The sequence below is a fragment of the Heptranchias perlo genome, unplaced genomic scaffold (assembly GCF_035084215.1).
Source record: "Heptranchias perlo isolate sHepPer1 unplaced genomic scaffold, sHepPer1.hap1 HAP1_SCAFFOLD_1297, whole genome shotgun sequence".
Classification (NCBI taxonomy): domain Eukaryota; kingdom Metazoa; phylum Chordata; class Chondrichthyes; order Hexanchiformes; family Hexanchidae; genus Heptranchias; species Heptranchias perlo.
The window spans coordinates 19,342-43,923 of NW_027138535.1; the positions used below are offsets into that span (position 1 = coordinate 19,342).

The window sequence follows — 24,582 nt, forward strand, 5'->3', positions numbered from 1 at the left end:
GATTGATACAGGGCCATGGGGAGAGAGCGGGGATTTGTTTGGGGATCGATACAGGGCTATGGGGAGAGAGCGGGGGCAGTGGGATTAGTTTGGGGATTGATACAGGGCTGTGGAGAGAGAGCGGGGCAGTGGGATTAGTTTGGGGATTGATACAGGGCCATGGGGAGAGAGTGGGGCAGTGGGATTAGTTTGGGGATTGATGCAGGGCCATGGGGAGAGAGTGGGGCAGTGGGATTAGTTTGGGGATTGATCCAGGGGCTGTGGGGAGGGAGCGGGGCAGTGAGATTCGTTTGGGGATTGATACAGGGCTATGGGGAGAGAGTGGGGCAGTGGGATTAATTTGGGGATTGATACAGGGCCATGGGGAGAGAGTGGGGCAGTGGGATTAGTTTGGGGATTGATACAGGGCTATGGGGAGAGAGTGGGGCAGTGGGATTAATTTGGGGATTGACACAGGGCTTTGGGGAGAGTGCGGGGATTAGTTTGGGGATCGATACAGAGCTATGGGGAGAGAGCGGTGGCAGTGGTATTAGTTTGGGGATTGATACAGGGCTATGGGGAAGAGAGTGGGGCAGTGAGATTAGTTTGGGGATTGATCCAGGGGCTATGGGGAGGGAGCGGGGCAGTGAGATTCGTTTGGGGATTGATACAGGGCTGTGGGGAGAGAGTGGGGCAGTGGGATTAATTTGGGGATTGACACAGGGCTTTGGGGAGAGAGCGGGGATTAGTTTGGGGATCGATAGAGCTATGGGGAGAGAGCGGTGGCAGTGGGATTCGTTTGGGGATCGATGCAGGGGCTATGGGGAGAGAGTGGGGCAGTGGGATCAGTTTGGGGATTGATGCAGGGGCTATGGGGAGAGAGTGGGGCAGTGGGATTAGTTTGGGGGTTGATACAGGGCTATGGGGAGATGGCAGGGCAGTGGGATTAGTTTGGGGTTTGATACAGGGCTACGGAGAGAGAGCGGGGCAGTGGGATCAGTTTGGGGATTGATGCAGGGGCTATGGGGAGGGAGTGGGGCAGTGGGATTAATTTGGGGATTGATACAGGGCTTTGGGGAGAGCGCGGGGATTAGTTTGGGGATCGATACAGGGCTATGGGGAGTGCGCGGGGGCAGTGGGATTAGTTTGGGGATTGATGCAGGGCTTTGGGGAGAGAGCGGGGGCAGTGGGATTAGTTTGGGATTGACACAGGGCTGTGGGGACAGAGCAGGGATTAGTTTGGGAATTGATACAGGGCTGTCGGGAGAGAGCGAGGCAGTGGGATCAGTTTGGGGGTTGATACAGGTGCTATGGGGAGAGAGCGGGGCAGTGGGATTAGTTTGGGGATTGATACAGGGTTATGGGGAGAGAGCAGGGACTAGTTTGGGGATTGATGCAGGGTGATGGGGAGAGAGCGGGGCAGTGGGATTAGTTTGGGGATTGATGCAGGGCTTTGGGGAGAGAGCGGGGCAGTGGGATTAGTTTGGGGATTGATACAGGGCTATGGGGAGAGAGCGAGGGCAGTGGGATTAGTTTGGGGATTGATACAGGGCTGTGGAGAGAGAGCGGGGGCAGTGGGATCAGTTTGGGGGTTGATACAGGGGCGATGGGGAGAGAGCGGGGCAGTGGGATTAGTTTGGGGATTGATACAGGGTTATGGGGAGAGAGCAGGGATCAGTTTGGGGATTGATGCAGGGCTGTGGAGAGAGAGCGGGGCAGTGGGATTAGTTTGGGGATCGATACAGGGCTATGGGGAGAGAGCGAGGGCAGTGGGATTAGTTTGGGATTGATACAGGGCTATGGGGAGAGAGTGGGGCAGTGGGATTAATTTGGGGATTGATACAGGGCTATGGGGAGAGAGCGGGGATTTGTTTGGGGATCAATACAGGGCGATGGGGAGAGAGCAGGGGCAGTGGGATTAGTTTGGGGATTGATACAGAGCTATGGGGAGAGAGCGGTGGCAGTGGGATTAGTTTGGGGATCGATGCAAGGCTTTGGGGAGAGCGCGGGGCAGTGGGATTAGTTTGGGGATTGATACAGGGCGATGGAGAGAGAGCGGGGCAGTGGGATTAGTTTGGGAATTGATGCAGGGCTATGGGGAGAGAGAGAGGCGGGCAGTGGGATCAGTTTGGGGATTGATGCAGGGGCTATGGGGAGGGAGCGGGGCAGTGGGATTAGGTTGGGGATTGATGCAGGGCTTTGGGGAGAGAGCGGGGATTAGTTTTGGGGATCGATACAGGGCTACGGGGAGAGAGCGGGGCAGTGGGATTGGTTTGGTGATTGATGCAGGGCTATGGGGAGAGAGCGGTGGCAGTGGGATTAGTTTGGGGTCGATACAGGGCTATGGGGAGAGAGCGGGGGCAGTGGGATTAGTTTGGGGATTGATGCAGGGCTGTGGGGAGAGAGTGGGGCAGTGGGATTAATTTGGGGATTGACACAGGGCTGTGGGGAGAGAGTGGGGCAGTGGGATTAATTTGGGGATTGACACAGGGCTTTGGGGAGAGAGCGGGGATTAGTTTGGGGATCGATCCAGAGCTATGGGGAGAGAGCGGTGGCAGTGGGATTAGTTTGGGGATTGATACAGGGCTATGGGGAGAGAGCGGGGCAGTGGGATTAGTTTGGGGATTGATACAGGGCTTTGGGGAGAGCGCGGGGCAGTGGGATTAGTTTGGGGATTGATGCAGGGGCTATGGGGAGAGAGTGGGGCAGTGGGATTAGTTTGGGGGTTGATACAGGGCTATGGGGAGATGGCAGGGCAGTGGGATTAGTTTGGGGTTTGATACAGGGCTACGGAGAGAGAGAGGGGCAGTGGGATCAGTTTGGGGATTGATGCAGGGGCGATGCGGAGGGAGCGGGGCAGTGGGATTAATTTGGGGATTGATACAGGGCTATCGGGAGAGCGCGGGGATTAGTTTGGGGATCGATACAGGGCTTTGGGGAGAGAGCGGGGCAGTGGGATTAGTTTGGGGATTGATGCAGGGCTGTGGAGAGAGAGCGGGGCAGTGGGATTAGTTTGGGGATCGATGCAGGGCTTTGGGGAGAGAGTGGGGCAGTGGGATTAGTTTGGGGATCAATACAGGACTATGGGGAGAGAGTGGGGCAGTGGGATTAGTTTGGGGATTGATACAGGGCTATGGGGAGAGAGTGGGGCAGTGGGATTAGTTTGGGGATTGATACAGGGCTATGGGGAGAGAGCGGGGCAGTGGGATTAGTTTGGGGATTGATACAGGGCTTTGGGGAGAGAGCGGGGCAGTGGGATTAGTTTGGGGATTGATGCAGGGCTGTGGAGAGAGAGCGGGGCAGTGGGATTAGTTTGGGGATCGATGCAGGGCTATGGGGAGAGAGCGAGGGCAGTGGGATTAGTTTGGGGATTGATACAGGGCTGTGGAGAGAGAGCGGGGGCAGTGGGATCAGTTTGGGATTGATACAGGGCTATGGGGAGAGAGTGGGGCAGTGGGATTAATTTGGGGATTGATACAGGGCTATGGGGAGAGAGTGGGGCAGTGGGATTAATTTGGGGATCGAGACAGGGCTTTGGGGAGAGAGCGGGGCAGTGGGATTAGTTTGGGGATCGATACAGGGCTTTGGGGAGAGAGCGGGGCAGTGGGATTAGTTTGGGGATTGATGCAGGGCTGTGGAGAGAGAGCGGGGCAGTGGGATTAGTTTGGGGATCGATGCAGGGCTATGGGGAGAGAGCGAGGGCAGTGGGATTAGTTTGGGGATTGATGCAGGGCTGTGGAGAGAGAGCGGGGCAGTGGGATTAGTTTGGGGATCGATGCAGGGCTCTGGGGAGAGAGCGGGGATTTGTTTGGGGATCAATACAGGGCGATGGGGAGAGAGCAGGGGCAGTGGGATTCGTTTGGGGATTGATACAGAGCTGTGGGGAGAGAGCGGTGGCAGTGGGATTCGTTTGGGGATCGATGCAAGGCTTTGGGGAGAGCGCGGGGCAGTGGGATTAGTTTGGGGATTGATACAGGGCGATGGAGAGAGAGCGGGGCAGTGGGATTAGTTTGGGAATTGATGCAGGGCTATGGGGAGAGAGAGAGGCGGGCAGTGGGATCAGTTTGGGGATTGATGCAGGGGCTATGGGGAGAGAGTGGGGCAGTGGGATTAGGTTGGGGATTGATGCAGGGCTTTGGGGAGAGCGGGGATTAGTTTTGGGGATCGATACAGGGCTACGGGGAGAGAGCGGGGAGGTGGGATTGGTTTGGTGATTGATACAGGGCTATGGGGAGAGAGCGCTGGCAGTGGGATTAGTTTGGGGTCGATACAGGGCTATGGGGAGAGAGCGGGGGCAGTGGGATTAGTTTGGGGATTGATACAGGGCTGTGGAGAGAGAGCGGGGCAGTGGGATTCGTTTGGGGATCGATGCAAGGCTGTGGGGAGAGAGTGGGGCAGTGGGATTAATTTGGGGATTGATACAGGGCTGTGGAAAGAGAGCGGGGCAGTGGGATTAGTTTGGGGATTGATACAGGGCTGTGGAAAGAGAGCGGGGCAGGGGGATTAGTTTGGGGATTGATGCAGGGCGATGGAGAGAGAGCGGGGCAGTGGGATTCGTTTGGGGATTGATACAGAGCTTTGGGGAGAGAGCGGGGCAGTGGGATTAGTTTGGGGATTGATACAGGGCTGTGGGGAGAGAGTGGGGCAGTGGGATTAATTTGGGGATTGATACAGGGCTATGGGGAGAGAGCGGGGATTCGTTTGGGGATCGATACAGGGCTATGGGGAGAGAGTGGGGCAGTGGGATTAATTTGGGGATTGACACAGGGCTTTGGGGAGAGAGCGGGGATTAGTTTGGGGATCGATACAGGGCTATGGGGAGAGAGCGGTGGCAGTGGGATTAGTTTGGGGATCGATGCAAGGCTTTGGGGAGAGCGCGGGGCAGTGGGATTAGTTTGGGGATTGATGCAGGGCTATGGGGAGAGAGCGGGGCAGTGGGATCAGTTTGGGGAATGATGCAGGGGCTATGGGGAGGGAGCGGGGCAGTGGGGTTAATTTGGGGATTGATGCAGGGCGATGGGGAGAGAGCGGGGATTCGTTTGGGGATCGATACAGGGCTATGGGGAGAGCGCGGGGGCAGTGGGATTAGTTTGGTGATCGATACAGGGCTATGGAGAGAGAGCGGGGCAGTGGGATTAGTTTGGGGATTGATACAGGGGCTATGGGGAGAGAGCGGCGCAGTGGGATTAGTTTGGGGATTGATACAGGGCTATGGGGAGAGAGCGGGGATTAGTTTTGGGGATCGATACAGGGCGATGGAGAGAGAGCGGGGCAGTGGGATTCGTTTGGGGATTGATACAGGGCTGTGGAGAGAGAGCGGGGCAGTGGGATTAGGTTGGGGATTGATGCAGGGCTTTGGGGAGAGAGCGGGGATTAGTTTTGGGGATCGATACAGGGCTATGGAGAGAGAGCGGGGCAGTGGGATTCGTTTGGGGATTGATACAGGGCTGTGGAGAGAGAGCGGGGCAGTGGGATTGGTTTGGTGATTGATACAGGGCTATGGGGAGAGAGCGGGGATTAGTTTTGGGGATCGATACAGGGCTATGGAGAGAGAGCGGGGCAGTGGGATTCGTTTGGAGATTGATGCAGGGCTTTGGGGAGAGAGACGGGGCAGTGGGATTAATTTGGGGATTGATACAGGGCGATGGGGAGAGAGTGGGGATTTGTTTGGGGATTGAGACAGGGCCATGGGGAGAGTGCGGGGATTAGTTTGGGGATTGATACAGGGCTATGGGGAGGGAGCGGGGCAGTGGGATTAGTTTGGGGATTGATACAGGGCTATGGGGAGGGAGCGGGGCAGTGGGATTAGTTTGGGGATTGATATCGGGCTATGGGGAGAGAGTGGGGCAGTGGGATTAATTTGGGGATTGATGCAGGGCTATGGGGAGAGTGCGGGGATTAGTTTGGGGATTGATACAGGGCTATGGGGAGAGAGCGGGGCAGTGGGATTAATTTGGGGATTGATGCAGGGCTATGGGGAGAGTGCGGGGATTCGTTTGGGTTTGATACAGGGCTATGGGGAGAGAGCGGGGCAGTGGGATTAATTTGGGGGTTGATACAGGCTCTGAGGAAGAGCGGGAATTGGTTTGGGGATCGATGCAGGGCTCTGGGGAGAGAGCGGGGGCAGTGGGATTAATTTGGGGATTGATACAGGGCTGTGGGGAGAGAGCGGGGATTCGTTTGGGGATCGATACAGGGCTATGGGGAGAGAGTGGGGCAGTGGGATTAATTTGGGGATTGACACAGGGCTTTGGGGAGAGAGCGGGGATTAGTTTGGGGATCGATACAGAGCTATGGGGAGAGAGCGGTGGCAGTGGGATTAGTTTGGGGATCGATGCAAGGCTTTGGGGAGAGCGCGGGGCAGTGGGATGAGTTTGGGGTTTGATACAGGGCTATGGGGAGAGAGCGGGGCAGTGGGATCAGTTTGGGGATTGATGCAGGGGCTATGGGGAGGGAGCGGGGCAGTGGGGTTAATTTGGGGATTGATGCACGGCGATGGGGAGAGAGCGGGGATTCGTTTGGGGATCGATACAGGGCTATGGGGAGAGCGCGGGGGCAGTGGGATTCGTTTGGGGATCGAAACAGGGCGATGGGGAGAGAGCGGGGGCAGTGGGATTAGTTTGGGGATCGATACAGGGCTATGGGGAGAGAGCGGGGATTAGTTTTGGGGATCGATACAGGGCTGTGGAGAGAGAGCGGGGCAGTGGGATTCGTTTGGGGATTGATACAGGGCTGTGGAGAGAGAGCGGGGCAGTGGGATTGGTTTGGTGATTGATACAGGGCTATGGGGAGAGAGCGGGGATTAGTTTTGGGGATCGATACAGGGCTATGGAGAGAGAGCGGGGCAGTGGGATTAGTTTGGGGATTGATACAGGGCTGTGGAGAGAGAGCGGGGCAGTGGGATTCGTTTGGATATTGATGCAGGGCTTTGGGGAGAGAGACGGGGCAGTGGGATTAATTTGGGGATTGATACAGGGCGATGGGGAGAGAGTGGGGATTTGTTTGGGGATTGAGACAGGGCTATGAGGAAGGGAGTGGAGATTATTTTGGGAATTGATACATGGCTCTGGGGAGAGCGCGGGGCAGTGGGATTAGTTTGGGGATTGATGCAGGGCTGTGGAGAGAGAGCGGGGCAGTGGGATTAATTTGGGGATCGATACAGGGCTATGCGGAGAGCGCGGGGCAGTGGGATTAGTTTGGGGATTGATACAGGGCTATGGGGAGAGTGCGGGGATTAGTTTGGGGATTGATACAGGGCTATGGGGAGGGAGCGGGGCAGTGGGATTAGTTTGGGGATTGATACAGGGCTATGGGGAGAGTGCGGGGATTAGTTTGGGGATTGATACAGGGCTATGGGGAGAGTGCGGGGATTAGTTTGGGGATTGATACAGGGCTATGGGGAGGGAGCGGGGCAGTGGGATTAGTTTGGGGATTGATACAGGGCTATGGAGAGAGAGCGGGGCAGTGGGATTCATTTGGGTATTGATACAGGGCGATGGGAAGAGAGTGGGGATTTGTTTGGGGATTGAGACAGGGCTATGAGGAAGGGAGCGGGGATTAGTTTCGGAATTGATACATGGCTCTGGGGAGAGAGCGGGGCAGTGGGATTAGTTTGGGGATTGATGCAGGGCTGTGGAGAGAGAGCGGGGCAGTGGGATTAATTTGGGGATCGATACAGGGCTATGCGGAGAGCGCAGGGCAGTGGGATTAGTTTGGGGATTGATACAGGGCTATGGGGAGAGTGCGGGGATTGGTTTGGGGATTGATGCAGGGCTATGGGGAGGGAGCGGGGCAGTGGGATTAGTTTGGGGATTGATATCGGGCTATGGGGAGAGAGTGGGGCAGTGGGATTAATTTGGGGATTGATGCAGGGCTCTGGGGAGAGTGCGGGGATTAGTTTGGGGATTGATACAGGGCTATGGGGAGAGAGCGGGGCAGTGGGATTAATTTAGGGATTGATGCCGGGCTATGGGGAGAGTGCGGGGATTAGTTTGGGGATTGATACAGGGCTATGGGGAGAGAGCGGGGCAGTGGGATTAATTTGGGGATTGATACATGGCTATGGGGAGAGCGCGGGGATTAGTTTGGGGATCGATACAGGGCTATGGAGAGAGAGCAGGGCAGTGGGATTAGTTTGGGGATTGATACAGGGCTATGGGGAGAGAGCGGGGATTTGTTTGGGGATCAATACAGGGCTATGGGGAGAGAGCGGGGGCAGTGGGATTAGTTTGGGGATCGAGACAGGGCTTTGGGGAGAGAGCGGGGGCAGTGGGAATAGTTTGGGGATCGATACATGGCTGTGGGGAGAGAGCGGGGCAGTGGGATTAGTTTGGGGATTGATGCAGGGCTTTGGGGAGAGAGCGGGGCAGTGGGATTAGTTTGGGGATTGATACAGGGCTATGGGGAGAGAGCGAGGGCAGTGGGATTAGTTTGGGGATTGATACAGGGCTGTGGAGAGAAAGCGGGGGCAGTGGGATCAGTTTTGGGGTTGATACAGGGGCTATGGGGAGAGAGCGGGGCAGTGGGATTAGTTTGGGGATTGATACAGGGTTATGGGGAGAGAGCAGGGATTAGTTTGGGGATTGATGCAGGGCTTTGGGGAGAGAGCGGGGCAGTGGGATTAGTTTGGGGATTGATGCAGGGCTGTGGAGAGAGAGCGGGGCAGTGGGATTAGTTTGGGGATCGATACAGGGCTATGGGGAGAGAGCGAGGGCAGTGGGATTAGTTTGGGGATCGATACAGGGCTGTGGAGAGAGAGCGGGGGCAGTGGGATCAGTTTGGGATTGATACAGGGCTATGGGGAGAGAGTGGGGCAGTGGGATCAATTTGGGGATTGATACAGGGCTCTGGGGAGAGAGCGGGGATTTGTTTGTGGATCAATACAGGGCGATGGGGAGAGAGCAGGGGCAGTGGGATTAGTTTGGGGATTGATACAGAGCTATGGGGAGAGAGCGGTGGCAGTGGGATTAGTTTGGGGATCGATGCAAGGCTTTGGGGAGAGCGCGGGGCAGTGGGATTAGTTTGGGGATTGATACAGGGCGATGGAGAGAGAGTGGGGCAGTGGGATTAGTTTGGGGATTGATACAGGGCTATGGAGAGAGAGCGAGGCAGTGGGATTAGTTTGGGGATTGATACAGGGGCTATGGGGAGAGAGCGGGGCAGTGGGATTAGGTTGGGGATTGATGCAGGGCTTTGGGGAGAGCGGGGATTAGTTTTGGGGATCGATACAGGGCTACGGGGAGAGAGCGGGGCAGTGGGATTGGTTTGGTGATTGATACAGGGCTATGGGGAGAGAGCGGTGGCAGTGGGATTAGTTTGGGGTCGATACAGGGCTGTGGGGAGAGAGCGGGGGCAGTGGGATTAGTTTGGGGATTGATACAGGGCTGTGGAGAGAGAGCGGGGCAGTGGGATTCGTTTGGGGATCGATGCAAGGCTGTGGGGAGAGAGTGGGGCAGTGGGATTAATTTGGGGATTGATACAGGGCTGTGGAAAGAGAGCGGGGCAGTGGGATTAGTTTGGGGATTGATACAGGGCTGTGGAAAGAGAGCGGGGCAGGGGGATTAGTTTGGGGATTGATGCAGGGCGATGGAGAGAGAGCGGGGCAGTGGGATTAGTTTGGGGATTGATACAGAGCTTTGGGGAGAGAGCGGGGCAGTGGGATTAGTTTGGGGATTGATACAGGGCTGTGGGGAGAGAGTGGGGCAGTGGGATTAATTTGGGGATTGATACAGGGCTATGGGGAGAGAGCGGGGATTCGTTTGGGGATCGATACAGGGCTATGGGGAGAGAGTGGGGCAGTGGGATTAATTTGGGGATTGACACAGGGCTTTGGGGAGAGAGCGGGGATTAGTTTGGGGATCGATACAGGGCTGTGGGGAGAGAGCGGTGGCAGTGGGATTAGTTTGGGGATCGATGCAAGGCTTTGGGGAGAGCGCGGGGCAGTGGGATTAGTTTGGGGATTAATGCAGGGCTATGGGGAGAGAGCGGGGCAGTGGGATCAGTTTGGGGAATGATGCAGGGGCTATGGGGAGGGAGCGGGGCAGTGGGGTTAATTTGGGGATTGATGCAGGGCGATGGGGAGAGAGCGGGGATTCGTTTGGGGATCGATACAGGTCTATGGGGAGAGCGCGGGGGCAGTGGGATTCATTTGGGGATCGATACAGGGCTATGGGGAGAGCGGGGCAGTGGGATTAGTTTGGTGATCGATACAGGGCTATGGAGAGAGAGCGGGGCAGTGGGATTAGTTTGGGGATTGATACAGGGGCTATGGGGAGAGAGCGGCGCAGTGGGATTAGTTTGGGGATTGATACAGGGCTATGGGGAGAGAGCGGGGCAGTGGGATTAGGTTGGGGATTGATGCAGGGCTTTGGGGAGAGAGCGGGGATTAGTTTTGGGGATCGATACAGGGCTATGGAGAGAGAGCGGGGCAGTGGGATTCGTTTGGGGATTGATACAGGGCTGTGGAGAGAGAGCGGGGCAGTGGGATTGGTTTGGTGATTGATACAGGGCTATGGGGAGAGAGCGGGGATTAGTTTTGGGGATCGATACAGGGCTATGGAGAGAGAGCGGGGCAGTGGGATTCGTTTGGAGATTGATGCAGGGCTTTGGGGAGAGAGACGGGGCAGTGGGATTAATTTGGGGATTGATACAGGGCGATGGGGAGAGAGTGGGGATTTGTTTGGGGATTGAGACAGGGCTATGGGGAGAGTGCGGGGATTAGTTTGGGGATTGATTCAGGGCTATGGGGAGGGAGCGGGGCAGTGGGATTAGTTTGGGGATTGATACAGGGCTATGGGGAGGGAGCGGGGCAGTGGGATTAGTTTGGGGATTGATATCGGGCTATGGGGAGAGAGTGGGGCAGTGGGATTAATTTGGGGATTGATGCAGGGCTATGGGGAGAGTGCGGGGATTAGTTTGGGGATTGATACAGGGCTATGGGGAGAGAGCGGGGCAGTGGGATTAATTTGGGGATTGATGCAGGGCTATGGGGAGAGTGCGGGGATTCGTTTGGGTTTGATACAGGGCTATGGGGAGAGAGCGGGGCAGTGGGATTAATTTGGGGGTTGATACAGGCTCTGAGGAAGTGCGGGAATTGGTTTGGGGATCGATACAGGGCTCTGGGGAGAGAGCGGGGGCAGTGGGATTAATTTGGGGATTGATACAGGGCTGTGGGGAGAGAGCGGGGATTCGTTTGGGGATCGATACAGGGCTATGGGGAGAGAGTGGGGCAGTGGGATTAATTTGGGGATTGACACAGGGCTTTGGGGAGAGAGCGGGGATTAGTTTGGGGATCGATACAGAGCTATGGGGAGAGAGCGGTGGCAGTGGGATTAGTTTGGGGATCGATGCAAGGCTTTGGGGAGAGCGCGGGGCAGTGGGATTAGTTTGGGGTTTGATACAGGGCTATGGGGAGAGAGCGGGGCAGTGGGATCAGTTTGGGGATTGATGCAGGGGCTATGGGGAGGGAGCGGGGCAGTGGGGTTAATTTGGGGATTGATGCACGGCGATGGGGAGAGAGCGGGGATTCGTTTGGGGATCGATACAGGGCTCTGGGGAGAGCGCGGGGGCAGTGGGATTCGTTTGGGGATCGATACAGGGCTATGGGGAGAGAGCGGGGGCAGTGGGATTAGTTTGGGGATCGATACAGGGCTATGGAGAGAGAGCGGGGCAGTGGGATTAGTTTGGGGATTGATACAGGGCTATGGGGAGAGAGCGGGGATTAGTTTTGGGGATCGATACAGGGCTATGGAGAGAGAGCGGGGCAGTGGGATTAGTTTGGGGATTGATACAGGGCTGTGGAGAGAGAGCGGGGCAGTGGGATTGGTTTGGTGATTGATACAGGGCTTTGGGGAGAGAGCGGGGATCAGTTTTGGGGATCGATACAGGGCTATGGAGAGAGAGCGGGGCAGTGGGATTAGTTTGGGGATTGATACAGGGCTGTGGAGAGAGAGCGGGGCAGTGGGATTCGTTTGGATATTGATGCAGGGCTTTGGGGAGAGAGACGGGGCAGTGGGATTAATTTGGGGATTGATACAGGGCGATGGGGAGAGAGTGGGGATTCGTTTGGGGATTGAGACAGGGCTATGAGGAAGGGAGTGGAGATTATTTTGGGAATTGATACATGGCTCTGGGGAGAGAGTGGGGCAGTGGGATTAGTTTGGGGATTGATACAGGGCTATGGGGAGAGAGCGGGGCAGTGGGATTAGTTTGGGGATTGATGCAGGGCTGTGGAGAGAGAGCGGGGCAGTGGGATTAATTTGGGGATCGATACAGGGCTATGCGGAGAGCGCGGGGCAGTGGGATTAGTTTGGGGATTGATACAGGGCTATGGGGAGAGTGCGGGGATTAGTTTGGGGATTGATACAGGGCTATGGGGAGGGAGCGGGGCAGTGGGATTAGTTTGGGGATTGATACAGGGCTATGGGGAGAGTGCGGGGATTAGTTTGGGGATTGATACAGGGCTATGGAGAGAGAGCGGGGCAGTGGGATTAATTTGGGGATCGATACAGGGCTATGCGGAGAGCGCGGGGCAGTGGGATTAGTTTGGGGATTGATACAGGGCTATGGGGAGAGTGCGGGGATTAGTTTGGGGATTGATACAGGGCTATGGGGAGAGAGTGGGGCAGTGGGATTAGTTTGGGGATTGATACAGGGCTATGGGGAGGGAGCGGGGCAGTGGGATTAGTTTGGGGATTGATACAGGGCTATGGGGAGAGTGCGGGGATTAGTTTGGGGATTGATACAGGGCTATGGGGAGGGAGCGGGGCAGTGGGATTAGTTTGGGGATTGATACAGGGCTATGGAGAGAGAGCGGGGCAGTGGGATTCATTTGGGTATTGATACAGGGCGATGGGAAGAGAGTGGGGATTTGTTTGGGGATTGAGACAGGGCTATGAGGAAGGGAGTGGGGCAGTGGGATTAGTTTGGGGATTGATACAGGGCTATGGAGAGAGAGCGGGGCAGTGGGATTAATTTGGGGATTGATACAGGGCGATGGGAAGAGAGTGGGGATTTGTTTGGGGATTGAGACAGGGCTATGAGGAAGGGAGCGGGGATTAGTTTCGGAATTGATACATGGCTCTGGGGAGAGAGCGGGGCAGTGGGATTAGTTTGGGGATTGATGCAGGGCTGTGGAGAGAGAGCGGGGCAGTGGGATTAATTTGGGGATCGATACAGGGCTATGCGGAGAGCGCGGGGCAGTGGGATTAGTTTGGGGATTGATACAGGGGCTATGGAGAGAGAGCGGGGCAGTGGGATTAGTTTGGGGATTGATGCAGGGGCTATGGGGAGAGAGTGGGGCAGTGGGATTAATTTGGGGATTGATGCAGGGCTCTGGGGAGAGTGCGGGGATTAGTTTGGGGATTGATACAGGGCTATGGGGAGAGAGCGGAGCAGTGGGATTAATTTAGGGATTGATGCCGGGCTGTGGGGAGAGTGCGGGGATTAGTTTGGGGATTGATACAGGGCTATGGGGAGAGAGCGGGGCAGTGGGATTAATTTGGGGGTTGATACAGGCTCTGAGGAAGAGCGGGAATTGGTTTGGGGTTCGATACAGGGCTCTGGGGAGAGAGCGGGGGCAGTGGGATTAATTTGGGGATTGATACAGGGCTCTGGGGAGAGAGCGGGGATGAGTTTGTGCATCGATACAGGGATATGGGGAGAGAGCGGGGGCAGTGGGATTAGTTTGGGGATCGATGCAGGGCTATGGGGAGAGAGCGGGGCAGTGGGATTCATTTGGGTATTGATACAGGGCCAGGGGGAGAGAGCGGGGCAGTGGGATTGGTTTGGGGATTGATACAGGCTATGAGGAAGAGAGCGGGGATTAGGTTGGGAACTGATCCAGGGCTATGGGGAGAGAGCGGGGATTTGTTTGGGGATTGATACAGGGCAATGGGGAGAGAGCGGGGCAGTGGGATTAGTTTGGGGATTGATACAGGGCAATGGGGAGAGAGCGGGGGCAGTGGGATTAGTTTGGGGATTGATGCAGGGGCTATGGAGAGAGAGCGGGGCAGTGGGATTAGTTTGGGGATTGATGCAGGGGCTATGGGGAGAGAGCGGGGCAGTGGGATTAGTTTGGGGATTGATACAGGGGCTATAGAGAGAGAGCGGGGCAGTGGGATTAGTTTGGGGATTGATACAGGGGCTATGGAGAGAGAGCGGGGCAGTGGGATTAGTTTGGGGATGATACAGGGGCTATGGGGAGAGAGCGGGGCAGTGGGATTAGTTTGGGGATTGATACAGGGCTATGGGGAGAGAGTGGGGCAGTGGGATTAGTTTGGGGATTGATACAGGGGCTATGGAGAGAGAGCGGGGCAGTGGGATTAGTTTGGGGATTGATGCAGGGGCTATGGAGAGAGAGCGGGGCAGTGGGATTAGTTTGGGGATTGATACAGGGGCTATGGAGAGAGAGCGGGGCAGTGGGATTAGTTTGGGGATTGATGCAGGGGCTATGGAGAGAGAGCGGGGCAGTGGGATTAGTTTGGGGATTGATGCAGGGGCTATGGAGAGAGAGCGGGGCAGTGGGATTAGTTTGGGGATTGATACAGGGGCTATGGAGAGAGAGTGGGGCAGTGGGATTAGTTTGGGGATTGATGCAGGGCTATGGAGAGAGAGCGGGGCAGTGGGATTAGTTTGGGGATTGATACAGGGGCTATGGAGAGAGAGTGGGGCAGTGGGATTAGTTTGGGGATTGATACAGGGCTATGGAGAGAGAGTGGGGCAGTGGGATTAGTTTGGGGATTGATACAGGGCTATGGGGAGAGAGCGGGGCAGTGGGATTAGTTTGGGGATTGATACAGGGGCTGTGGGGAGAGACTGGGGCAGTGGGATTAGTTTGGGGATTGATACAGGGGCTATGGGGAGAGAGCGGGGCAGTGGGATTAGTTTGGGGATTGATACAGGGCTGTGGGGAGAGAGTGGGGCAGTGGGATTAGTTTGGGGATTGATACAGGGCTATGGGGAGAGAGTGGGGCAGTGGGATTAGTTTGGGGATTGATACAGGGGCTATGGGGAGAGAGCGGGGCAGTGGGATTAGTTTGGGGATTGATACAGGGGCTATGGAGAGAGAGCGGGGCAGTGGGATTAGTTTGGGGATTGATACAGGGGCTATGGAGAGAGAGCGGGGCAGTGGGATTAGTTTGGGGATTGATACAGGGGCTATGGAGAGAGAGCGGGGCAGTGGGATTAGTTTGGGGATTGATACAGGGGCTATGGAGAGAGAGCGGGGCAGTGGGATTAGTTTGGGGATTGATGCAGGGGCTATGGAGAGAGAGCGGGGCAGTGGGATTAGTTTGGGGATTGATGCAGGGCTCTGGAGAGAGAGCGGGGCAGTGGGATTAGTTTGGGGATTGATACAGGGGCTATGGAGAGAGAGTGGGGCAGTGGGATTAGTTTGGGGATTGATACAGGGCTATGGAGAGAGAGTGGGGCAGTGGGATTAGTTTGGGGATTGATACAGGGCTATGGGGAGAGAGCGGGGCAGTGGGATTAGTTTGGGGATTGATACAGGGGCTATGGGGAGAGAGTGGGGCAGTGGGATTAGTTTGGGGATTGATCCAGGGGCTATGGGGAGAGAGCGGGGCAGTGGGATTAGTTTGGGGATTGATACAGGGCTATGGGGAGAGAGTGGGGCAGTGGGATTAGTTTGGGGATTGATACAGGGGCTATGGGGAGAGAGTGGGGCAGTGGGATTAGTTTGGGGATTGATACAGGGGCTCTGGGGAGAGAGCGGGGCAGTGGGATTAGTTTGGGGATTGATACAGGGCTATGGGGAGAGAGTGGGGCAGTGGGATTAGTTTGGGGATTGATACAGGGGCTATGGGGAGAGAGTGGGGCAGTGGGATTAGTTTGGGGATTGATACAGGGCTATGGGGAGAGAGCGGGGCAGTGGGATTAGTTTGGGGATTGATACAGGGCTATGGGGAGAGAGTGGGGCAGTGGGATTAGTTTGGGGATTGATACAGGGGCTATGGGGAGAGAGTGGGGCAGTGGGATTAGTTTGGGGATTGATGCAGGGCTATGGGGAGAGAGTGGGGCAGTGGGATTAGTTTGGGGATTGATGCAGGGCTCTGGAGAGAGAGCGGGGCAGTGGGATTAGTTTGGGGATTGATACAGGGCTCTGGAGAGAGAGTGGGGCTGTGGGATTAGTTTGGGGATTGATACAGGGCTATGGAGAGAGAGCGGGGGCAGTGGGATTAGTTTGGGGATTGATGCAGGGGCTCTGGAGAATCTCACCTCGACCATGTTGATAAAATGCAGGAGGAATTCCTGGGCGTCCTGCTGCCTGTTTGTGGAGAATTCTGGGTGGCCTTTTCCAACCAACATTTTGAACATTCTCGGTGCAATGCCGCCTGGATCAACCTGGTACAGAATGGACCAAAGGAAGGCACGTCATTAACACACTGCTCAGTGCGACGCATCCCCCACTCCCCCCATCACTCATAGACCTGTCCTCCCCACATCTACAGCCCATACCCCACTCCCCCCATCACTCTCAACCCTGTCCTCCCCACATCTGCAGCCCATACCCCACTCCCCCCATCGCTCACAGCCCTGTGCTCCCCACATCGACAGCCCATACCCCACTCCCCCCATCACTCTCAGCCCTGTCCTCCCCACATCTGCAGCCCATACCCCACTCCCCCCATCACTCATAGACCTGTCCCCCCACACATCTACAGCCCATACCCCACCCCCCCATCACTCATAGACCTGTCCCCCCACACATCTACAGCCCATACCCCACTCCCCCCATCACTCATAGACCTGTCCCCCCACACATCTACAGCCCATACCCCACTCCCCCCATCACTCTCAACCCTGTCCTCCCCACATCTACAGCCCATACCCCACTCCCCCCATCGCTCACAGCCCTGTCCTCCCCACATCGACAGCCCATACCCCACTCCCCCCATCACTCATAGACCTGTCCCCCCACACATCTACAGCCCATACCCCACTCCCCCCATCACTCTCAACCCTGTCCTCCCCACATCTACAGCCCATACCCCACCCCCCCATCACTCATAGACCTGTCCCCCCACACATCTACAGCCCATACCCCACTCCCCCCATCACTCATAGGCCTGTCCCCCCACACATCTACAGCCCATACCCCACCCCCCCATCACTCATAGACCTGTCCCCCCACACATCAACACCCCATACCCCACCCCCCCATCATTCAAAGACCTGTCGTCGTCCCCCATCTACACCCCATTCACCCCTCGATCGCAGGTTCTATGTAAATTTAACATAACTTCTCTGCATTTCAATTATATTACTGTAGAAATGTTTTCTTTCCATTTATCATGGCTGCTCTACACTCGACCTTATTTTAAGGCTATAACAATGCTCTTGTGCATCTAGTGTTTAAAAACACAACAGCAGAAGCCTAATTACAGACCACGTCATGCTCTGCCAGCTCCCCACATGGTACAAAATAAGAAGCACATAGGTTTAGTGCTAAAATGCAGACTGAAATTACTTTACTGAATGCGGTAACGAGAGCAACTTGGTATTTGAATTCATAAAGCTGCCAGACGCACAACTGGACAAAACACCCAGCACGTTTGTATTTAAATTGACTCCTCCCTCACGCAACCAGCACAGCACGTTTGTATTTAAATTGACTCGAACCTCATGCAACCTGCACAGCGTGTTTGTATTTAAATTGACTCCAACCTCATGCAAACTGCACAGGACATTTGTATTTAAATTGATTCGTCCCTCATGCAAATCGCACAGCACGTTTGTATTTAAATTGATTCGTCCCTCATGCAAACCGCACAGCATGTTTGTATTTAAATTGATTCGTCCCTCATGCAAACCGCACAGCACGTTCGTATTTAAATTGACTCCAACCTCACACAACCCGCACAGCACGTTTGCATTTAAATTGACTCCTCCCTCACGCAACCCGCACAGCACGTTTGTATTTAAATTGACTCCAACCTCACGCAAACTGCACAGGACGTTTGTATTTAAATTGATTCGTCCCTCATGCAAATCGCACAGCATGTTTGTATTTAAATTGACTTGTACTAATTCTGTCATGGTGCGTAAGGGGTTAAAAGTGGCTTACCGTCCTCACGGTGTGTTGGACTGCCTGGCACGGAACGGAGTGAAGGAAGGCAGTTGGCGCGACACCGCCAGAAAGTTATGCCACTTTGAACCCCTACCATGACCGGATTAAAAGGAGCTATCATCAGGTACTCCCCACAACCCCATCCATCCATAGCTGACACACAGACAGAGCTAAGAGAGGGGAAGCTTGATTTTTTTTTTAATTTTCGAATTCTACCTTCTCTGTTTCCGGCTCGGTCTCATCGGTCTCTGGAGGCGGTTTGGAGTGGTCTCCGGACAATAGAGCGTAGCCCAATTTAGCCCTGAGATGGGAGGGAAAGAGAGGGAGAAATGAGTAACGCAGGCAGATTCCAGACACCAGTGTACCAGGATTTTAAAACACACAACACAGCATGAAGCCCAAACACAAGCTGTGGGGCACACCCCTCAACACGCACACGGGCCCAGAGAGAGAGAGAGAGAGAGAGAGAGAGAAAAGAAAGAGCCCGAGCGAGAGAGAACGAGAGCGAGAGAGAACGAGAGCGAGAGAGAACGAGAGCGAGAGAGAACGAGAGCGAGAGAGAACGAGAGCGAGAGAGAACGAGAACGAGAGAACGAGAGCGAGAGAACGAGAGCGAGAGAACGAGAGCGAGAGAACGAGAGCGAGAGAACGAGAGCGAGAGAACGAGAGCGAGAGAACGAGAGCGAGAGAACGAGAGCGAGAGAACGAGAGAACGAGAACGAGAGAGAGAGAACGAGAGAGAGAGCACGAGAGAGAGAGCACGAGAGAGAGAGCACGAGAGAGAGAGCACGAGAGAGAGAGCACGAGAGCGAGAGAGAACGAGAACGAGAGCGAGCACGAGAGCGAGCGAGAACGAGAGCGAGCGAGAACGAGAGCGAGCGAGAACGAGAGCGAGCGAGAACGAGAGCGAGCGAGAACGAGAGCGAGCGAGAACGAGAGCGAGAGAGAACGAGAGCGAGAGAGAACGAGAGCGAGAGAGAACGAGAGCGAGAGAGAACGAGAGCGAGCGAGAACGAGAGCGAGAGAGAACGAGAGCGAGAGAGAACGAGAGCGAGAGAGAACGAGAGCGAGAGAGAACGAGAGCGAGAGAGAACGAGAGCGAGAGAGAACGAGAGCGAGAGAGAACGAGAGCGAGAGAGAACGAGAGCGAGAGAGAACGAGAGCGAGAGAGAACGAGAGCGAGAGAGAACGAGAGCGAGAGAGCACGAGAGCGAGAGAGCACGAGAGCGAGAGAGCACGAGAGCGAGAGCGAGAGAGAACGAGAGCGAGAGAGAACGAGAGCGAGAGAGAACGAGAGCGAGAGAGAACGAGAGCGAGAGAGAACGAGAGCGAGAGAGAACGAGAGCGAGAGAGAACGAGAGCGAGAGAGAACGAGAGCGAGAGAGAACGAGAGCGAGAGAGAACGAGAGCGAGAGAGAACGAGAGCGAGAGAGAACGAGAGCGAGAGAGAACGAGAGCGAGAGAGAACGAGAGCGAGAGAGAACGAGAGCGAGAGAGAACGAGAGCGAGAGAGAACGAGAGCGAGAGAGAACGAGAGCGAGAGAGAACGAGAGCGAGAGAGAACGAGAGCGAGAGAGAACGAGAGCGAGAGAGAACGAGAGCGAGAGAGAACGAGAGCGAGAGAGAACGAGAGCGAGAGAGAACGAGAGCGAGAGAGAACGAGAGCGAGAGAGAACGAGAGCGAGAGAGAACGAGAGCGAGAGAGAACGAGAGCGAGAGAGAACGAGAGCGAGAGAGAACGAGCGAGCGAGAGAGAACGAGAGCGAGAGAGAACGAGAGCGAGAGCGAGAGAGAACGAGAGCGAGAGAGAACGAGAGCGAGAGAGAACGAGAGCGAGAGAGAACGAGAGCGAGAGAGAACGAGAGCGAGAGAGAACGAGAGCGAGAGAGAACGAGAGCGAGAGCGAGAGAGAACGAGAGCGAGAGAGAACGAGAGCGAGAGAGAACGAGAGCGAGAGCGAGAGAGAACGAGAGCGAGAGAGAGCGAGAGAGAACGAGAGCGAGAGAGAACGAGAGCGAGAGAGAACGAGAGCGAGAGAGAACGAGAGCGAGAGAGAACGAGAGCGAGAGAGAACGAGAGCGAGAGAGAACGAGAGCGAGAGAGAACGAGAGCGAGAGAGAACGAGAGCGAGAGAGAACGAGAGCGAGAGAGAACGAGAGCGAGAGAGAACGAGAGCGAGAGAGAACGAGAGCGAGAGAGAACGAGAGCGAGAGAGAACGAGAGCGAGAGAGAACGAGAGCGAGAGAGAACGAGAGCGAGAGAGAACGAGAGCGAGAGAGAACGAGAGCGAGAGAGAACGAGAGCGAGAGAGAACGAGAGCGAGAGAGAACGAGAGCGAGAGAGAACGAGAGCGAGAGAGAACGAGAGCGAGAGAGAACGAGAGCGAGAGAGAACGAGAGCGAGAGAGAACGAGAGCGAGAGAGAACGAGAGCGAGAGAGAACGAGAGCGAGAGAGAACGAGAGCGAGAGAGAACGAGAGCGAGAGAGAACGAGAGCGAGAGAGAACGAGAGCGAGAGAGAACGAGAGCGAGAGAGAACGAGAGCGAGAGAGAACGAGAGCGAGAGAGAACGAGAGCGAGAGAGAACGAGAGCGAGAGAGAACGAGAGCGAGAGAGAACGAGAGCGAGAGAGAACGAGAGCGAGAGAGAACGAGAGCGAGAGAGAACGAGAGCGAGAGAGAACGAGAGCGAGAGAGAACGAGAGCGAGAGAGAACGAGAGCGAGAGAGAACGAGAGCGAGAGAGAACGAGAGCGAGAGAGAACGAGAGCGAGAGAGAACGAGAGCGAGAGAGAACGAGAGCGAGAGAGAACGAGAGCGAGAGAGAACGAGAGCGAGAGAGAACGAGAGCGAGAGAGAACGAGAGCGAGAGAGAACGAGAGCGAGAGAGAACGAGAGCGAGAGAGAACGAGAGCGAGAGAGAGAACGAGAGCGAGAGAGAGAACGAGAGCGAGAGAGAACGAGAGCGAGAGAGAACGAGAGCGAGAGAGAACGAGAGCGAGAGAGAACGAGAGCGAGAGAGAACGAGAGCGAGAGAGAACGAGAGCGAGAGAGAACGAGAGCGAGAGAGAACGAGAGCGAGAGAGAACGAGAGCGAGAGAGAACGAGAGCGAGAGAGAACGAGAGCACGAGAGCGAGAGAGCACGAGAGCGAGAGAGCACGAGAGCGAGAGAGAACGAGAGCGAGAGAGAACGAGAGCGAGAGAGAACGAGAGCGAGAGAGAACGAGAGCGAGAGAGCACGAGAGCGAGAGAGCACGAGAGCGAGAGAGCACGAGAGCGAGAGAGCACGAGAGCGAGAGCACGAGAGCGAGAGAGCACGAGAGCGAGAGAGCACGAGAGCGAGAGAGAACGAGAGCGAGAGAGAACGAGAGCGAGAGAGAACGAGAGAGAACGAGAGCGAGAGAGAACGAGAGCGAGAGAGAACGAGAGCGAGAGAGAACGAGAGCGAGAGAGCACGAGAGCGAGAGAGAACGAGAGCGAGAGAGAGAACGAGAGCGAGAGAGAGAACGAGAGCGAGAGAGAACGAGAGCGAGAGCGAGAACGAGAGCGAGAGAGCACGAGAGCGAGAGAGCACGAGAGCGAGAGAGAACGAGAGCGAGAGAGAACGAGAGCGAGAGAGAACGAGAGCGAGAGAGCACGAGAGCGAGAGCGAGAGCGAGAGAGAACGAGAGCGAGAGCGAGAGAGAACGAGAGCGAGAGAGAACGAGAGAGAACGAGAGCGAGAGAGAACGAGAGCGAGAGAGAACGAGAGCGAGAGAGCACGAGAGCGAGAGAGAACGAGAGCGAGAGAGCACGAGAGCGAGAGAGAACGAGAGCGAGAGAGAGAACGAGAGCGAGAGAGAACGAGAGAGAGAACGAGAGCGAGAGAGAGAACGAGAGCGAGAGAGAGCGAGAGAGAGAACGAGAGCGAGAGAGAGAACGAGAGCGAGAGAGAACGAGAGCGAGAGAGAACGAGAGCGAGAGAGAACGAGAGCGAGAGAGCACGAGAGCGAGAGAGCACGAGAGCGAGAGAGCGAGAGAGCACGAGAGCGAGAGAGCACGAGAGCACGAGAGCGAGAGAGCACGAGAGCGAGAGAGCGCGAGAGCGAGAGAGCGCGAGAGCGCGAGAGAGAACGAGAGCGAGAGAGCACGAGAGCGAGAGAGAACGAGAGCGAGAGAGAACGAGAGCGAGAGAGAGCGAGAGAGAACGAGAGCGAGAGAGAACGAGAGCGAGAGAGAGCGAGAGAGAACGAGAGCGAGAGAGAACGAGAGCGAGAGAGAACGAGAGCGAGAGCGAGAGAGAACGAGAGCGAGAGCGAGAGAGAACGAGAGCGAGAGCGAGAGCGAGAACGAGAGCGAGAACGAGAGCGAGAACGAGAGCGAGAACGAGAGCGAGAACGAGAGCGAGAGAGAGCGAGAGAGAGCGAGAGAGAGCGAGAGAGAGCGAGAACGAGAGCGAGAGAGAACGAGAGCGAGAGAGAGAACGAGAGCGAGAACGAGAGAGAGCGAGAGAGAGCGAGAGAGAACGAGAGCGAGAGAGAACGAGAGCGAGAGAGAACGAGAGCGAGAGAGAACGAGAGCGAGAGAGAGAGAAAAAGACCATTGTGGAGATTCACGACCCGTTATTATTCCCAGACCTCTTCGCGAAAGCTTGACCTGGAATGAAACGTGTTGCCTATTTTGGAAGCCAGCAGCAGCAGTGGGGAGGAGAGAGGGAGGGAGGGAGGGAGGGAGGGATGGAGGTCACTTACACCTGAGTGTTGAAATCCTGAGTGGGGTCGGTGGGCGAGTCCTTGAAAATCTTCTCCAGGTTCCCGACGTACCTAGCACGGGGAGAGAGAGGAATGAAGAGCAGGCGTCAGAGAGCAAACCTTTCTCCCCTTTGTCAGGCTCGGCGAGGGGGCCAGGTCTTGGAAAGTCCCCCTCACCTGGCCTCGCTCGACAACAACATTTCCCGCGCTCTGGGCGTGGGAGGGTGGAGGTGGGCAAGGACGGACAGACAGCCAGCAGGGAGGGTCCTGCGGCCAGCCCAAGAGACAGCCAGTGCCCACCACCCCCACTTACCCTCCCCCCCCCCCATCCTCCCCAGCCCTGGTGCAGAGGGACGGGCCAGCGGCTCCCCTAACCCTCCGAACAGGCACCGCGCCGGCAAAGGCCCCCGTCAGGTGGCGAGACGCCCGACGGAATTGCTTCTCCGGCTCGGAGAAACGCCGCTGGAAGGGAATCGAAGTGACCATCCCGGCCTCTGACGTGACCCGCGTCCCTCGCGCAGAGACCGAGGGGAAGGCGATTGAGGGAGGGAGGGTGGGTGGGTGGGCGGGAGCGTCTCAGCGGGTGAGGCGGGAGAGGAGCCGGGTCCCCGGGAGGGTGGGTGGGTGGGCGGGAGCGTCTCAGCGGGTGAGGCGGGAGAGGAGCCGGGTCCCCCTTGACCGGCACCTCAAGTCCGTAAGTCGAAGGGGGCCGGGCAGGGGGGGAAGAGAAGGCGACACAGAGCCTGCAGGCCACTCACTTGTTCTGGAAGTCGGGAATGCTGAAGACAACTTGCATGACCGAGTTCAGGTAGCAACTGTTGCCGAGGTTCTGGATGCCAGTGTACTCGGGTCCGTAGAGCGGCTTCAGGTGGACTCCCGACTCCTGGATGGTCTCCCACTCCCCGATCCTCTGGTTCATGTCGATCTCCAGCTCGGTCATCGTCTTGTCTGTCTGCGCCGCAGAGAGACGGGCGGTCAGCTCAGAGTGACGGGCCAAACACCCCCGATAAATCGGGTCAAACCCACCCCCCTGCCCCACAAAACAATAGACACCGATCGATCTAAACACACAATACATCAGGTCACAGCCCCCCCCTCAATAATAGACACGGATCGATCTAAACACACAATATATCAGGTCACAGCCCCCCCTCAATAATAGACACCGATCGATCTAAACACACAATATATCAGGTCACAGCCCCCCCTCAATAATAGACACCGATCGATCTAAACACAATATATCAGGTCACAGCCCCCCCCTCAATAATAGACACCGATCGATCTAAACACACAATATATCAGGTCACAGCCCCCCCTCAATAATAGACACCGATCGATCTAAACACACAATATATCAGGTCACAGCCCCCCCTCAATAATAGACACCGATCGATCTAAACACACAATATATCAGGTCACAGCCTCCCCTCAATAATAGACACGGATCGATCTGAACACACAATACATCAGGTCACAGCCCCCCCTCAATAATAGACACGGATCGATCTAAACACACAATATATCAGGTCACAGCCCCCCCTCAATAATAGACACCGATCGATCTAAACACACAACACATCGGGTCACACCCCCCACCCCCACCCCCCCCACTCCGAGGAACAACGAAGGCATGAATCCACCCACCTTCTGCATCTGCATCATGTCGATTCCGAAGTGAGTGAGATGCTCGGCCAAGCTCGGGTCTAAAACCATCTCATCCTCGTCGTACGAGTAAACATCTGTGGGGGGACAGTCGGAGGGAGATCAGCAGGGGAGAAAGTGGGGGA

General features: G+C 56.0%; 1 protein-coding gene across 1 annotated transcript in view; it reads right to left on the bottom strand.

The window, feature by feature from the left end:
- Positions 1 to 24,534, bottom strand: part of LOC137308400 (ubiquitin carboxyl-terminal hydrolase 5-like) — a gene marked incomplete at both ends in the record, with an annotated part of 43,662 nt that extends 19,128 nt beyond the window's left edge. The window contains 5 exons of the mRNA XM_067977144.1: positions 16,213 to 16,338; positions 18,281 to 18,365; positions 22,793 to 22,864; positions 23,551 to 23,744; positions 24,440 to 24,534. Of these exons, the coding sequence (XP_067833245.1) occupies positions 16,213 to 16,338; positions 18,281 to 18,365; positions 22,793 to 22,864; positions 23,551 to 23,744; positions 24,440 to 24,534 (572 nt within the window). The remainder of the gene's footprint in view (positions 1 to 16,212; positions 16,339 to 18,280; positions 18,366 to 22,792; positions 22,865 to 23,550; positions 23,745 to 24,439) is intronic.
- Positions 24,535 to 24,582: the final 48 nt, after the last annotated feature.